Below are 15245 nucleotides of genomic sequence, written 5' to 3'. Positions count from 1 at the left end.
CCCCGCGTCACTGTCCGTGTGGAGTTTGCACATTCTCCCCGTGTTTGCGTGGGTTTCACCCCCACAACCCAAAGAGGTTCAGGGTAGGTGTTTTGGCCATGCTAAATTGCCCCTTAATTGGAAAAGAAAATAATTGGGTACTCTAAATTTATTTATTTCTGGTATCTGGCTTGCTCAACAAAAAACATTTGCTATGGTCACAAAACATGGAGATCTCTTTAATGAGATGGTTGAGGGGTAAAGCCAAGGAATAGCTTGTGGAGAGGTTAACCACTCGGACTTTTAAGCGGCACAAGAGATATAACAAAGTGAGGTACTCGAAGAAGGAGAGGGTATCAATGGAGTAGAGGGGATATAGTTTGAATAACGTGTGACATGGCCACTGTGGGTTGATTTGAATTTCGCAGGTGATTAAATGAGTAGACTTGGTAGGGGCAAGATATCATGACCCCCATGAGTTAAGGTTCAATTGAAGCCAGAAAGTCAAAGCAATTAAGTGGCCAGCAAAACAGAAAATGCTGGAAATGCTCACCTGGTCTGGCAGCATATGTGGAGGGAGTAACAGAGTTAATATTTCAACCTGATGACCTTTCATCTAAACTAATGAAAGGTCACTGACCTGAAACGCTGACTCTTTCTTTCTCTACAGATGTTCCCAGACCAATTGGGTATTTCCAGAATTATCGGTTTGTACTTCAGAATTCCAGCAACTTCATTGTTTTGGTTTTATATTCATGGATGCCAAACCCTTGTTAGTGAGTGAACAGTCATTCTCCGGGAAAATACAGAAAAGCACAATGATTGCTGATCCACTGGGAGAATCCATGTGGCGATGGCACTGTGACAAAAAGCAGGCTTTAATTGTGACTGTTACTAAATTTGGAAGAGTATTTGTTGAAGAGATATATTACATATATAATTTAAATAACTAGCGAAATGATAAACATTTAAACAACACTAATGTAGACAATATGATGTATAAATACCAAGCAAGTCTCTACAGACTCACAAGTGGGGGGTTAGCTTGTGGACTCCACATTGAGCAAAGAGAAAGCTTGCTGATTGTTCAGTAGCTTCTTGGAAGATGATAAGCATGGCGGCTCCATGTTAACCAGTGGATAAAAAGAAACCCATTAGTCTACTGAGATTTACAAAGCAAAAAATTTTAAAGATATATTCTGAAAATAAAGTGCTTCATAAATAGCCATTTATTTGTTTAAAAAGGAAGGATAAATGTGACAGCGTCTCTTCTCATGGTTTTTAAAACCCAGTATTTTCACCATAAATTGAGTGTAAATTTTGATTCAATGATTTGGAATCGAAATATCTACCTCTCCTCCACTTACTCACCAATAATAGTTGCTCCATGACAAAGCATATGAACAACCAAACTATATACTACAATTCACAAAGCATGATACATAAAGGCAAAATATGTAAACAGCAAAGCTTATGTTTTTCTTCTTGAAACGTTTACTGTAGTTACATTTCAATTTCAACGTAAAAAAATTGGATTCAACAAATACTTTGCTTTCTAAGTATTATAGCTTTAACAGTTATTGTCCAAAAATTTGAAAGACAGCTAGTTTTGGAGATTTTCATTATTTTGATACCAATCCTGGTGTGCTATTTTTCCTTCCTCCTGGGAATGCTCTTTTTCCTCCTAACATGGACTAAAAGGCCTTTCCTTGGGCGTTGTAGAAAAAAAGGCACTCCAAAGCTGTTAAGACTGGTATCAAAATAATGAAAATCTCCAAAGCTAGCTGTCTTTCAAATAAACCCTTGCAGTCTCATTTTATTTCTTTTTAAAGCATGCCAAGAATTAGATATCACACAGTGTTCAAAAATGCTAATTTGGGATTTTGTCCCCAGAAAAACCGTGTTCACAGATTTTACACATCTGCTCAATAATTGGTCAATTGTTTTGCATATTACTGTACCTGAGTCTCTTCTGGGATTACAGGATCTTTCACAGTCCCATTAGATGCTAATGGAGTGGGATCGCCAGGGGAAGAGCAGCCCGTCTGACTGGCCAACAAATCAAAAAGGATCAGAGAACCTATGGACAAATTAAAAGTGATGTACATTTCTTTAACAAAATTTTCCTGGAGACACTTTATTTTATTGAAGAGTGAGGAATCGTCCCAAGTATATTTACAAGTATAAATCAATTAATAATGGCTGATTTTAAGAATAGCTGCATCTATTATTTTGTGCTATGTGAGGAACAGTGGATTCCTTATAGTCAGAGGTGCAGCTCCACATTAATGTGGGAATTTTAACCTAATACTGAATTTCATGGTTCAAATGACTAACCCATCAGCTTTAATGTCACTCTTGGAATTTGTATCCTCTGAACAATTCAACTGGATTATTCTTTCCATACATATTTTGCTCTTTGTTTTGAGATCTACTAGATTGCGAGTGGAAAACTAAATCCTCTGTTGATTAATATAAATGAGCACCATTAAAACAAACACAGTGTAAACCAATTCTGTTTTTCCAGATTTACACAACAGGTGTTTGCCTCCTTGGAACTCAGTATGTCAGATAAATAAAAGTTTCCTCAGAAAGATTGCAGCATAATCTTTGTATCCACACAACTGTAAAAGTGTAGCCAGCCTTAAAAAGGATCTCATTAGTTTTTAAAGCCATTTAAATAAATAACTTAAGTGGTACAAAAATGAAGCATAAAATGTTGTAGCGCAGTAACTTCAAAAAGCTAACTAAACCAGGAACACTAAATTAACCTGATTGTCTTTTACACCAACAATCAACAGCTAAGGATTGCATTTTCCCTAGTGTTCCCAAATCAGTTTCCATTACTCTGCCTCGAAAAGTTCTCTAATAACCTATAATTCATATGAATTATGCAGCAAAAACATATAGCACCAAGATTCATTGAACAGCTCGACTCCCAATATAAAGTAGACACATTGGTTGCAGGCAATTTTTTTTAAAGGAAGTATTTACAAAGTGTTGGTCACTATCTGCGAATGAACAAAGCTGCCTGATGATGCAATGAATCAAGCCAGAAAGTGAGATGAACTTCAAAATTAGGTTTAAATGAAAGCATATTTCAAAAGCGTATTCTCAATGATCTAATATGTACTTAACACACAACAAAATAAATTACTCTGACAACATGGCAATAACAAATTACCAGCCTAGTCTTTAAACCATTCCTTCATTAAAACATTTCTTCTATGTAGCGTTTGTGCCCTTTTTGGAGCACAATATTCGCTGTTTTTTGTAAAACTGTCACCAATTCAATAAAATGTAAGCAGTAAAGCCTATGTTTTCAAGAGCCAAGGAGTAGAGATGTAATCTGCCCCTGGGATTTATTAGATATTAGCAGTGAGGACTGCTGTGGCAATGCCGAGGAACAATTTGATTTGCCTTAAATTCAGATTAATCCATAAATGTTGCAGTACTTGACATTCAACCCTCTGAACAGAAGTTTCAAAAAAATAGCACAAAGAATTCAGCCACAAGAAAGAGATACATAAAAACGCCACGTGATCAGTGCTAAACAACAAAGGGATCAAGTATCTAGACAGGTAAAGTACTCAACTACTTTATTGAAGCATTATCCAAAATATCAATTCTCTTCCTGTTTTGATATTATTCATTGTCCACTGCTCATTCTAAAGCTCTCACTGTATCCACCTCAACCAGTTCCTCTAATCATTTCTAAATTGCACGTTCTGGTACCACAGGCATGGTTTGACATTAGGAGCAAGCATCAGCAAAGGTTATCATTTTTACAGTAACTAACAATGCACTGGGAACTTTGCAGCAGTTTTCATTCAAAAGGTGCTGAGGCAAAACACACTGCCGACGTCAAAAAGAGTACAAACAATAAATGCCAAAATGCCTGATCCACTCTCATACAAAGTGGGACAATTTGATTAGAATGAAAAAAGATGATGGCATTTCAGCACTTTGTGGAATATGTTTCAGCAACAAAAATATCACAGAACGGTATCTGGAATTGTACATGGGGAGGACCACGTGCCCACAGGAGCGAGAGAGAGGGAGACAGTGGCGCGTGCCCACAGGAGAGAGAGAGAGGTGCATACCCACAGTGAGAGAGAGAGAGAGAGAGAGAGAGCGAGAGAGAGAGCGAGAGAGAGAGCGAGAGAGAGAGCGAGAGAGAGAGCGAGAGAGAGAGCGAGAGAGAGAGCGAGAGAGAGAGCGAGAGAGAGAGCGAGAGAGAGAGCGAGAGAGAGAGCGAGAGAGAGAGCGAGAGAGAGCGAGAGAGAGCGAAAGAGAGCGAGAGAGAGAGTGAGACAGAGGCAGACTCAGATGCGTGCCAACAGTGAGAGCGTGACACAGAGGCACGCGTCCACAGTGAGAGACAGAGAGAGACAGACAGAGGTGCATGCCCACAGGGAGAGAGGGAGAGAGAGCGCGGCGCGTGCGCCCACAGGGAGAGACAGAGAGAGACAGACAGAGGTGCATGCCCACAGGGAGAGAGGGAGAGAGAGTGCGGCGCGTGCGCCCACAGGGAGAGACAGAGGCGCGCGCCCACAGGGAGAGACAGAAGCACGTGCCCAGAGAGAGAGAGACAGACAGAGGCCCGCGCCCATAGGGAGAGAGAGACAGACAGAGGTGCATGCCCACAGGGAGAGAGAGAGACAGAGGTGCGCACCCACAGAGAAAGACAAAGGTGCCCGCCCATAGGGGGAGAGAGAGACAGAGGCTCGCACCCGCAAGAGTGCGAGAGAAAGGGGCGCATGCCCCCAGTGCAAGAAACAGAGCCATGCGCCCTAGTGAGAGAAACAAAGCCGTGCGCCCCCAGTGTGACAAACAGAGCCGTGCGCCCCCAGTGTGACAAACAGAGCCGTGCGCCCCCAGTGTGACAGAGCCGTGCGCCCCCAGTGTGAGAAACAGAGCGGTGCGCCCGCAGTGTGAGAGACAGAGGCAGATGCACAGAGAGACGGAGGCAGACGCACGGAGAGACGGAGGCAGACGCACAGCGAGAAGGAGGCAGACGCACAGCGAGACGGAGGCAGACGCACAGCGAGACGGAGGCAGACGCACAGCGAGACGGAGGCAGACGCACAGCGAGACGGAGGCAGACGCACAGCGAGACGGAGGCAGACGCACAGCGAGGCGGAGGCAGACGCACAGCGAGGCGGAGGCAGACGCACAGCGAGGCGGAGGCAGACGCACAGCGAGGCGGAGGCAGACGCACAGCGAGGCGGAGGCAGACGCACAGCGAGGCGGAGGCAGACGCACAGCGAGGCGGAGGCAGACGCACAGAGAGACGGAGGCAGATGCACAGAGAGACGGAGGCAGACGCACAGAGAGAGACGGAGGCAGACGCACAGAGAGACAGGGGCATGCACAGAGACACAGAGGCATGCACAGAGAGACAAGGGCATGCACAGAGAGACAGAGGCATGCACAGAGAGACAGAGGCATGCACAGAGAGACAGAGGCATGCACAGAGAGACAGCGCATGCAGAGAGACAGAGGCATGCACAGAGAGACAGAGGCATGCACTGAGAGACAGAGGCATGCACTGAGAGACAGCGCATGCACAGAGAGACAGAGGCATGCACAGAGAGACAGGGGCATGCACAGAGAGACAGAGGCATGCACAGAGAGACAGAGGCATGCATAGAGAGACAGAGGCATGCACAGAGAGACAGAGGCATGCACAGAGAGACAGAGGCATGCACAGAGAGACAGAGGCATGCACAGAGAGACAGAGGCATGCACTGAGAGACAGGGGCATGCACAGAGAGACAGAGGCATGCACAGAGAGACAGAGGCATGCACAGAGAGACAGAGGCATGCACAGAGAGACAGAGGCATGCACAGAGAGACAGGGGTATGCACAGACAGACAGCGCATGCAGAGAGACAGAGGCATGCACAGAGAGACAGAGGCATGCACTGAGAGACAGGGGCATGCACAGAGAGACAGAGGCATGCACAGAGAGACAGAGGCATGCACAGAGAGACAGGGGTATGCACAGACAGACAGCGCATGCAGAGAGACAGAGGCATGCACAGAGAGACAGAGGCATGCACTGAGAGACAGGGGCATGCACAGAGAGACAGAGGCATGCACAGAGAGACAGAGGCATGCACAGAGAGACAGAGGCATGCACAGAGAGACAGAGGCATGCACAGAGAGACAGAGGCATGCACAGAGAGACAGAGTGTTTCTGAAATAAAGTGCTTGCTTGCAAATTCTTTTGGGTTTTTTTGATGAAATTATACCTTTCGTAATTTTCTCATTGAAATAAAAGGTCTCTCAATCACAAAGTGCACTTTAGCTCAGTCGCAGGATCTTTTCTTTAATAAACCAGAAGCTGTATCCTATGACGCAGCTACTTGCTCATCACCTTGGCAGCAATAGCAGATTCTTAATTGATAGCGCTGAGGATAGTGATCACTGTTACCTCGGCCTGCACAAAGAGACAGAGGCATGCACAGAGATTCACCGAGCATTCACCTGATGAAGGAGCTGCGCTCCAAAAGCTGGTGATTCAAAACAAACCTGCCGGACTTCAACCTGGTGTTGTAAGACTTCTTAGAGAGAGGGACAGAGAGAAAATGACAGGGAGAGCCCAAGGGAAGAAGCAAACGTGGGCTGAGACGGCTGATGCAAATCCCAGAGTAGGGTGCCCTGAGCAATAAAGAGAGGGAGAGACAAGGGGAGGAATCTAAGTTAGCCAGAAGGGGCTGGTGGGTGCCAGAGTGTGTGGGGCCTGAGAGAGGTTTGACCAGACGGAGAGGGCAGAGGAGAGAATCAGTATATACACTAGAAAGGACATACATGCATCAGAAAGCATGAAAGGAGAAATAACAAAAGTATGAGAGCATAGCAGACTTGGATGCCACAAAACAACTTTTTCCAAGAGCTCCCGAAAACCCCTTGAAAAGCTCATGTATTTCAGGCACTTGCAGGATTTTTTAAGCTACAACACTGGTGGCCTTTCCCAAAATGTAATCATGTAAATAAAAATACCCAGAAGCAGTGGCAGTGTTTCAAAACATCCTCAGCCTCTCAAACACCCCCCAAAGTCTCCCCCAGGGTTTTCCAGCTCTCTCACGCACCTCAAAAAATGAGCCCCCGAGAGACAGCATAATTTTTCTGATGAGAAACATAGTAGTGACATGACCTTCTATTTTGTGCTCCAAAGTAGCTGAGAGAATTATCATAATAATTGACTAGTCATTCAAATATTAGCACTTATTACCAAGACTGTGTCCTGTCAGGGAAACGCCTCCTTTAAAATTAGGGTTTCGACTCAAGAAGAGAGCATATAGTCGATTGATTTCTGCAACCACTTTATCCACAATCATCTGACAGTATGCAGGGCTGTTGTAGAAGAAGATGTCCAATAGTGTCTCATTGGTAAAGTGACGCAAGCGGCCTATACTTGGTAATGTGATTCTCTTCATACGTCTGATATAACAACAGGAAAACAAGTCAATTAAAGTCTCATGGGGAAAGGGTAACATTCCACAATATATCTCTGAATCAATGAAAATACAACGTCAAAACCGAAACCAGAACAAAGTTTTACAGTAGATATATTCAAATTATGATCTAAATTATTTTACATAGAATTATATTGACTTTTCAGGACAGAAGTTAACCATTTGACAAATATTTATGAGAGGAGATTTGAACACAGTCATTGATCCGGAATTAGACCGGTCAAAATCCAGGACAGGGAGGAGGCCTGCTGCGGCAAAGGAATTGAATGGGGGGGGGGGGGGGGGGGGGGGGGGTAGACCCATGGAGGGTTGCATGGCCAAGGGCGAAGGAGTTTTCTTTTTTCTCCCGTGTCCACAAGGTATACTCTCGCATTGACTTTTTTGTTTTGTGCAGGGCGCTAATACCCGGGGTGGTGGATACGGAGTACTCGGCAATCTCAGTGTCGGATGATGCCCCACATTGGGTGGATCTCCGGGCTAGAGTGGATAGAGGGCAACGTCTGCTGTGGAGACTGGATGTGGGATTGATAGTGGACGAAGCGATCTGTGGGCGGGTGAACACGTCCATCCAGAACTACCTGGAATCAAATGATACGCGGGGGTTGGGGGAGAGGTCTCTAGCGACGGTTTGGGAAGCTTTGAAGGCAGTGGTCAGATGGAATTAATCTCAATACGGGCCCACAGAGAAAAGGTGGAACGGGCTGAGAGGGCTAGGTTAGCGGAGGAGATACTCCAGGTAGACAGAGGATACTCGGAGGCCCCGGGCGAGGGGCTACGGAGGAAGTGGTGGAGGTTACAGGCAGAGTTTGGACTGCTGACTACAGGGAAAGCGGTGGAACAGTTGAGGAAGGCGAGGGGGGCGGTTTATGAGTACGGGGAAAAAGGCAAGCAGAATGTTAGCGCACCAGCTCAGAAAAAGGGAGGCGGCCAGGGAGATAAGGAGAGTAAAGAGTAGAGGTGGGAATACTGTCCTGGACACAGTGAGGGTGAATGAGGTGTTTAAGGACTTTTACAGTAAATTATATGAGTCGGAACTCCCGGCTGGGGTGGAGGGAATGAGGCAGTTTTTGGATCAGTTGAGGTTTCCGAGGGTAGGTGAGGACCTGGTGGAAGGGATGGGAGCCCCAATTGAGATCGAGGAAATAATCGATGGACTGGAGGGCATGCAGTCGAGCAAAGCCCCGGGGCCTGACAGCTACTCGGTGGAATTCTATAAGAAATTTTCAGAGATATTGAGCCCACTGCTGGTGAGGACATTTAATGAAGCAAGGAGAAGGAAGTCCTCCCCCTATCAATGTCGCAGGCCTCGATTTTATTGATCCTGAAATTTTCTCTAATCCCCATCTTATATTTAAATATTTCATTGGATTGGTCTTTGATCTAAAAATTCTAAAGCTATAAACAGATAGGGCAGCAAGTAGCACAGTGATTCGCACTGTTGCTTCACAGCGCAGGGTCCCAGGTTCGGTTCCTCACTTGGGTCACGACGGAGTCGGCACGTTTTCCCCATGTCTGCTTGGGTTTCCTCCGGGTGCTTCGGTTTCCCCCCACAGCCCAAAGATGTGCAGGTTAGGCGGATTGGACATTCTGAATTCTCCCTGGGTGTAACTGAACAGGTGCCGGAGTGTGGCGACTGGGGGCTTTTCAGAGATTTTGTTGCAGTGTTAATCTAAGCCTACCTGTGACACTAATAAAGATTATTTTTCGATAAACTTTTCTTTAAATACCGAACATGCTACATTATAATAAAGATGCTCTTTTACAGATTTTGCATGGTGTAGCTCAGTTTGCGTAAACAGCTTTAAAATTCAATTTAGACACAAACATTTTTTCCTAACAGAAAGGAAAAACATACCTGTCTACTCCAGTAGCATCTCCATGAAGAGCACTGTGCCAATGCACAGGAAGGAATTCAACCCTTGTGATTTTTTTCTCATCCACTGCTTTTTTAAAGTGCGTGTGCAGTAATTTCAGTGAAACATTTCTGAAGTCATCAACTGCAAAGCAGAGTTCAAAATTGTCTATTAATATTTGCATCAACATTCTACAATTAGCCTCAAGAAAGAACCATTCTAATGAAAAATCTTTTAAGGACAAGGTAATTATATTTTACCCAAAAAAATTAGATTGGGCATGGGGAGAAAAAAAGATGTGATTCACGGTTACAATGAGATTACATCTAACATCGAAGTATTTACTCAATTTTGTACAGGAATGCAAAATTATTTGATAGAAATAATTCTCCTCAGAACCCCGTATTACAACATGGCACAGGCCATTCTGACCATTGTATCCATGTTGGTCTCTGGAGAGCCCAGCAACTTTAATTTCCCTCAAATGCCCATCCAAATTCTTTTTGAACTCATTGATCATTTTTGCTTCCATCACCTTCGTCAGCAGTGAGGTCCATCAAAATCATTTACCACTCGCTGCATAAAAAGGTTCTTTCTCACAATGTCAACCCCCCCCCCCGCTACCGAATTCCTAGCCTAAAACCAGAAATCCCTGTCACTTAGTCCTTGTAGCATCAGCTAATGGAAACAAGTTTTGTGTATCTTCTAAAAACAAATTACTGCGGATGCTAGAATCTGAAACAAAGTCGAAAATACTGGACAATCTCAGCAGGTCTGACAGCATCTGTGGAGAGAAAAGGGAGCTAACGTTTCAAGTCTGGATTACTCTTTGTCAAAGCTTTGATAAAGAGCCATCCAGACTTGAAACTTTAACTCCCTTTTCTCTCCACAGATGCTGTCAGAATTGCTGAGACTGTCCAGTATTTTCTGTTTTTATTTGTGCACTGTATTTTTAAAAAATATAAATTTAGAGTACCCAATTAGTTTTTTCCAAATTAAGCGGCAATTTAGCGCGGCCAACCCACCTACCCTGCACATCTTTGGGTTGTGGGGGCGAAACCCACGCAAACACAAGGAGAATGTGCAAACTCCACATGGACAGTAACCCAGAGCCGGGATCGAACCTAGGAGCTCGGCGCCATGAGGCGGCAGTGCTAACCATTGCGCCATGGTGCTGCCCTGTGCACCTTATTTAAGCTTGTTCAAAAAAGGTTATACGGATAGCTCCCGCAATTACAGTCAAGTCAGTTTAACATTAGTAATGGGCAAGCTTCTAGAAACAATTAGTAGTCATATGGAAAAATATGGGTTGATAAGGAAGAGCCAGCACAGGCTTTTAAAGGGATGTCATGTTTAACTAACTTGGGAGCGTTTTTGAGGAGGTAACAGAAAGTGTCAGTGCAGGTAATGTTGTTGCTCTGGGAGACTTGGACTTTTAGAAGGCGTCTGATTCAGTGCCACACAGCAGACATGTGAGAGAAGTTATAGAGTCATAGAGATCTACAGCACAGAAAAGTCCCTTCAGCCTATCATGTCTGCGCTGTTCAAAAACGACCTAAGTATTCTCATCCCATTTTCCAGCACTTGGCCCATAGCCTTGTATGCCTTGATATCACAAATGCACATCTAAATACTTCTTAAATATTAAGCTTTCTGCCGTCATCACCCTTTCAGGCAGTGAGTTCCAGACTCCTACCACATCCCCTCTGAACCATCCTGCCCCTTATCTTAAACCTATGCTCCCTGGTGACTGATCTCCCCCACCAAGGGGAAAGGTTTCACCCTGTCTATTCTATCTATGCCCCTCATAGTTCATGGAATAAAAGAGAAAGTAGCAACGTGGCTGACTAATGGGAAGCAGAGAGTAATGCTCATTGGATACTTTTCAGGCTGGAGGTGCGCAGTGATGTTCCCCACGGGTTGGTATTGGGACCCTTGATTTTCCTGATATATATTAATGACCTAAGCCTTGGTGTGCAGGGCAAGTTTCAACGGTTGTGGATGATACAAAACTATTTGAAGTATTGTGAACTGTGAAGAAGACAGTGTAGCCCTCAGCTGGAATATTGTGTACACTCCTGGGTGCCACACTATAGGTAGGACGTAAATGCATTGGAGAGAGTACTGAAAAGGTTTACAAGTATGGTTCCAAGGAAGGGAAAATAATAGATTGGAGAAGTTGGATCTGTTCGCCTTGGAGAGAAGGCGGAGAGAAGATTCGATAGGGATGTGAAAATTATGATGAGGCTCGACACAGTAAATCGGGAGAAACTGGTCTACCTTGCAAAAGGATCAAGAACAAGAGGGCACAGATTTAAGGTGATTTGCAAAAGAAGCAAATGTGAGGTGAGAATAAACTTGTTCACACGAGTGGTTCGGGTCTGGAATACACTGCCTGGGAGTGTGGTGGAGGCAGGTTCAATTAAGGCATTATAAGGGCATTAGATGATAACTAGAATAGAAAAAAATATCCTTGAGTATGGGGAAAAGGCTGGGGAGTGGCACTAAGATGCTCGTTTGGAGAGCTGGTGCAGACACAATGGACAAAATGGCCTCCTCTGTGCTGTAATAATTGTGATAATCTTGTACATCACTAACAAATCACTCCTCAATCTCTTTTGCACCAAGAAGAACTCTAAATTCTCCAACCTACTCCTGGTAGCAAAACTGGCATATGCACTCAAATGCTTACAAGTGGCCGTGTGGTTTACTGGAAAGTAGAATACATTCATATAATTCAACAAATTTTCTTTTCAATAAAGCATTCAGCTACAATAGAGAGCGAGAGAGAGAGAGAGATAGTTAGATTGGTTCGGGACAATGTAAAAGTAAATTCCAAAACTAAGTAATTTCATTATGAACTAAAACAAATTTAAAATTATGATTTGGGCTGATAAAGCACTTTATTCACCCCAAAGTACTTTATAGTCAACAGATCAATTTATTAAGCTCGGTCAGACCAGGTACATCACAATCCCATGAGCAGCAAATCAATGAATGACAGTCAAATAATCTCTTTTTGCTGTGGATGGTAGAGGAAGAACGTTGACCAGGACACTCTTTTGCTTCAAAAATAGTGGAATGGGATATGTTAAATCCATCTAAGCTGATAGGTGGGATCTCCGCTTAATATCTCACCCAAAAGATTAAACTCGTTTCAATGCAGCATTCTCTTGATACTGCAATCAGATGCAATCTCAGGTTATGTACAACGGTGTTTATACCCATGAGCCTTTGACTCAGAGGCAAGAGTATGAGCAACAGAGCCTACTTGACACTTTATCACCGAAAATATTATTTTTGACACTCAACAAATTGCCCAGCTTTAACAAAACTTTCTTAAATAAAATTAATTACATCTTCTCTCAAAGTTTTCATCTGTTGTTCTGCCAATGGGAATTTACAATTATTTTTGTGATTAAATGTTCATATAATGCTATCTTCTATGTCACACTGCCACCAAATGGCTAAATATAATATTGCTGTGATGTTTAGGTTGATGTTGGGAGGGTTTTGTACATGGAAAAATTAAATGGTGAGAAAATAATTTGGGAAGTTGAAACTCTAACATAACAAGTGCAACTTCAGAAAAGAAAAAGATAAGACTGATGTTAATTGTGATAAACAGAAACATTCTGTATGTTTGATGTACATAAGTAAAGCTGTACAATGTCCGGTAAATGGAGTCTGTGGTGCAACATTGTGAAGTAGAGAATAAAATAAAGGTTTAATAGTCTGCTGACCAAAATCAAATAGGGAGACTCTTTGGGGAAGAAGCTTAGGATGCAATTTCAGAATCACCCCAGTGGGAGAAGAGGGCTGCCCTTCATTATTAAGATGAGAATAATTGCCATGATCATTGCAATATTAATTACCATATAAATCTCCACAGTGATAGAGCAATGTTAAAAGCTTAATTTAGCGATATATATTGTACAACTTCAAATATCAAAAACTGCTGTAAGCACTGTTACGAACTAATAAATTGTCATATTTTATATTTCTTTGCGGTAATGTTATTAAAACCTGGATTAAGATGTATACAGGCAATATGACTGCAAGAGCAGTGATTAAGATTTGTTAAAGTGAGGTAATCATTGATTTTTAGGTGAAATGTTCTGCTGATAGATCTTGAGAACCATTTACTTTGTTTGAAGGACCCTTGTGGTGTAGATAATTTATGATTGGTTCTGGCGAAACAAGTCAAGGGACATTTTGAAAGAAGAAAGAGAAGAATGCCTTATGCTTTCGGTATATGTGATATGAAGAGATAGTAGGTCTGAGAACTCTAGTCTGAACAGAGCTGTTTCAGTTTGGTCCTGAAAGTTTCTCTCTCCAAAGATTCTGCAGAGAGAAAAGTAAAACCATGGTTGTTAACTTCATTCATAAGTGATATTTTCTATATATATTGGTTTGCTTAATTGGAATATAGTGGCAGGCTTTGGAGGCAAGTTAAAGTTTCTTCTTTTACTTGAGAACTGTTGCAATTGTTAAATGTAAAGCTATTTTTTGTTGCTAACGTTGTTAATTCTGTGATTAAATTAAATTTGTTTTACCATAAAAGATACCTTATGGCCAGTGTTATCACTTCTGTGGTGCAATAACATTTGCTTACAGTCTACAAATTAAAAATTGTTGGGCTCTTGTCCGAGATCCTAACAGTATAAATCTGATTAACCTAAAAGTAAAACTTAGTTACGAAAAGTACGATGCCTGACAAACGTTTTTTTTAAAAAAGGGCAGAATAGGTTTCAATTAATAAATCTGAAATCTAAGTATTGGAATCATGGCCCTATACATAGATGAGGAATGAAGATTGGAGAAAAGATTTTCAATTAACTTTCTTGTGTCCTCCCTCCATTAGTTTCAGAGACACATGGATACTGGGCTCTATGTATTCACAAAACATTCTCCCCATCCCTGAACTATTTTTCCACTTATCTGTTGAAATATCCTTTCAATTGGTTAAATCTCACAAAACACCAAAATATTTCTGCAACTAGAAGGTTAAAATGGCAATGGACCGCGAGTTCCATGACTAGACTCTCTATATTGTCTGCAGACTTTCTGTAAATATTGTAAAACATCAATCACAAATTTGCAAAATATCAGAAAGAAAAACTTAATCAAACAGACCTACCACATTCAACAATGCTTCTGAAACGTAGGTCACATACAGGTCCAATTCCATGTACCATGAACACCAGATGATTAACCGGTGGCAGCTCACCTAGGTTAATAAAAATAAATTGCTGACCAATTAGAAATTTTAACCTTCCTCAACATTGTGAGAAATTTCTCAAAACTTTCATATAAAAAGTATGACTCAAAAAGGTAGTGATAGCTGGTGTATAGCAAGATCCCAAGTATTTATTCAATACAGAGAAAGTTTAACTGGTTAAAAAGTCAATTTTATAGGGAATCAGCAATAACGAAAGATCTCTGAGCAATGAGATGGCTGCAGGCAGGTCATCATTGTATTTGTTTAGTATGAAGAAAACACTGAGGAAGTCAGTCATTAGCTTTACGATGTACCAAAAAACACTTAGCAAAGCTTTTCTTTGGCACTGGAAGTTCAAATTTATTTATTCATACCAATTTTTTTAAAACTGATGCCATTCACTCATATAGAGATATGGATTTGTGATCAGGCTCATACCTTCAGGAATCTCGTCATGGTCATCATCAATCCCACGTTTGACCACTCTGGGCCTAGTCTGTCCATCCGGTGTTGTTCCCCATTCATCTGGTTGTGAGGAAGCCTGAAACTGAACTATGACCTAGAAGCAAGAGTACCATCTTGAATTATACCTTTTTTAAAAATATATTATTATTGGGAAAGCTGGTAACCATAAAAACAAGGTTTAAAATAGAATCCGTATAAACAAGTGGAAGTAAAAACAATTAAGAAACACAAACACTTTTCATA

General features: G+C 42.4%; 1 protein-coding gene across 3 annotated transcripts in view; it reads right to left on the bottom strand.

The window, feature by feature from the left end:
- Positions 1 to 15245, bottom strand: part of LOC119979296 (SEC23 interacting protein) — a 153111-nt gene that overhangs the window by 107003 nt on the left and 30863 nt on the right. For all 3 annotated transcript variants that reach the window (XR_005463696.1, XM_038821347.1, XM_038821346.1), the window contains exons 6-10: positions 14976 to 15096; positions 14457 to 14546; positions 9319 to 9460; positions 7220 to 7428; positions 1941 to 2059 (exon numbers count right to left, since the gene is read on the bottom strand). Coding sequence is in view for 2 of the 3 variants with exons in the window: in XM_038821347.1 (XP_038677275.1) it covers positions 1941 to 2059; positions 7220 to 7428; positions 9319 to 9460; positions 14457 to 14546; positions 14976 to 15096 (681 nt within the window). In the remaining variant the exon portion in view is untranslated. The remainder of the gene's footprint in view (positions 1 to 1940; positions 2060 to 7219; positions 7429 to 9318; positions 9461 to 14456; positions 14547 to 14975; positions 15097 to 15245) is intronic.

Source organism: Scyliorhinus canicula, chromosome 16 (genome assembly GCF_902713615.1).
Source record: "Scyliorhinus canicula chromosome 16, sScyCan1.1, whole genome shotgun sequence".
In the NCBI taxonomy this organism is placed as follows: Eukaryota; Metazoa; Chordata; class Chondrichthyes; order Carcharhiniformes; family Scyliorhinidae; genus Scyliorhinus; species Scyliorhinus canicula.
This window is presented reverse-complemented; position numbering and strand designations above follow the sequence as displayed.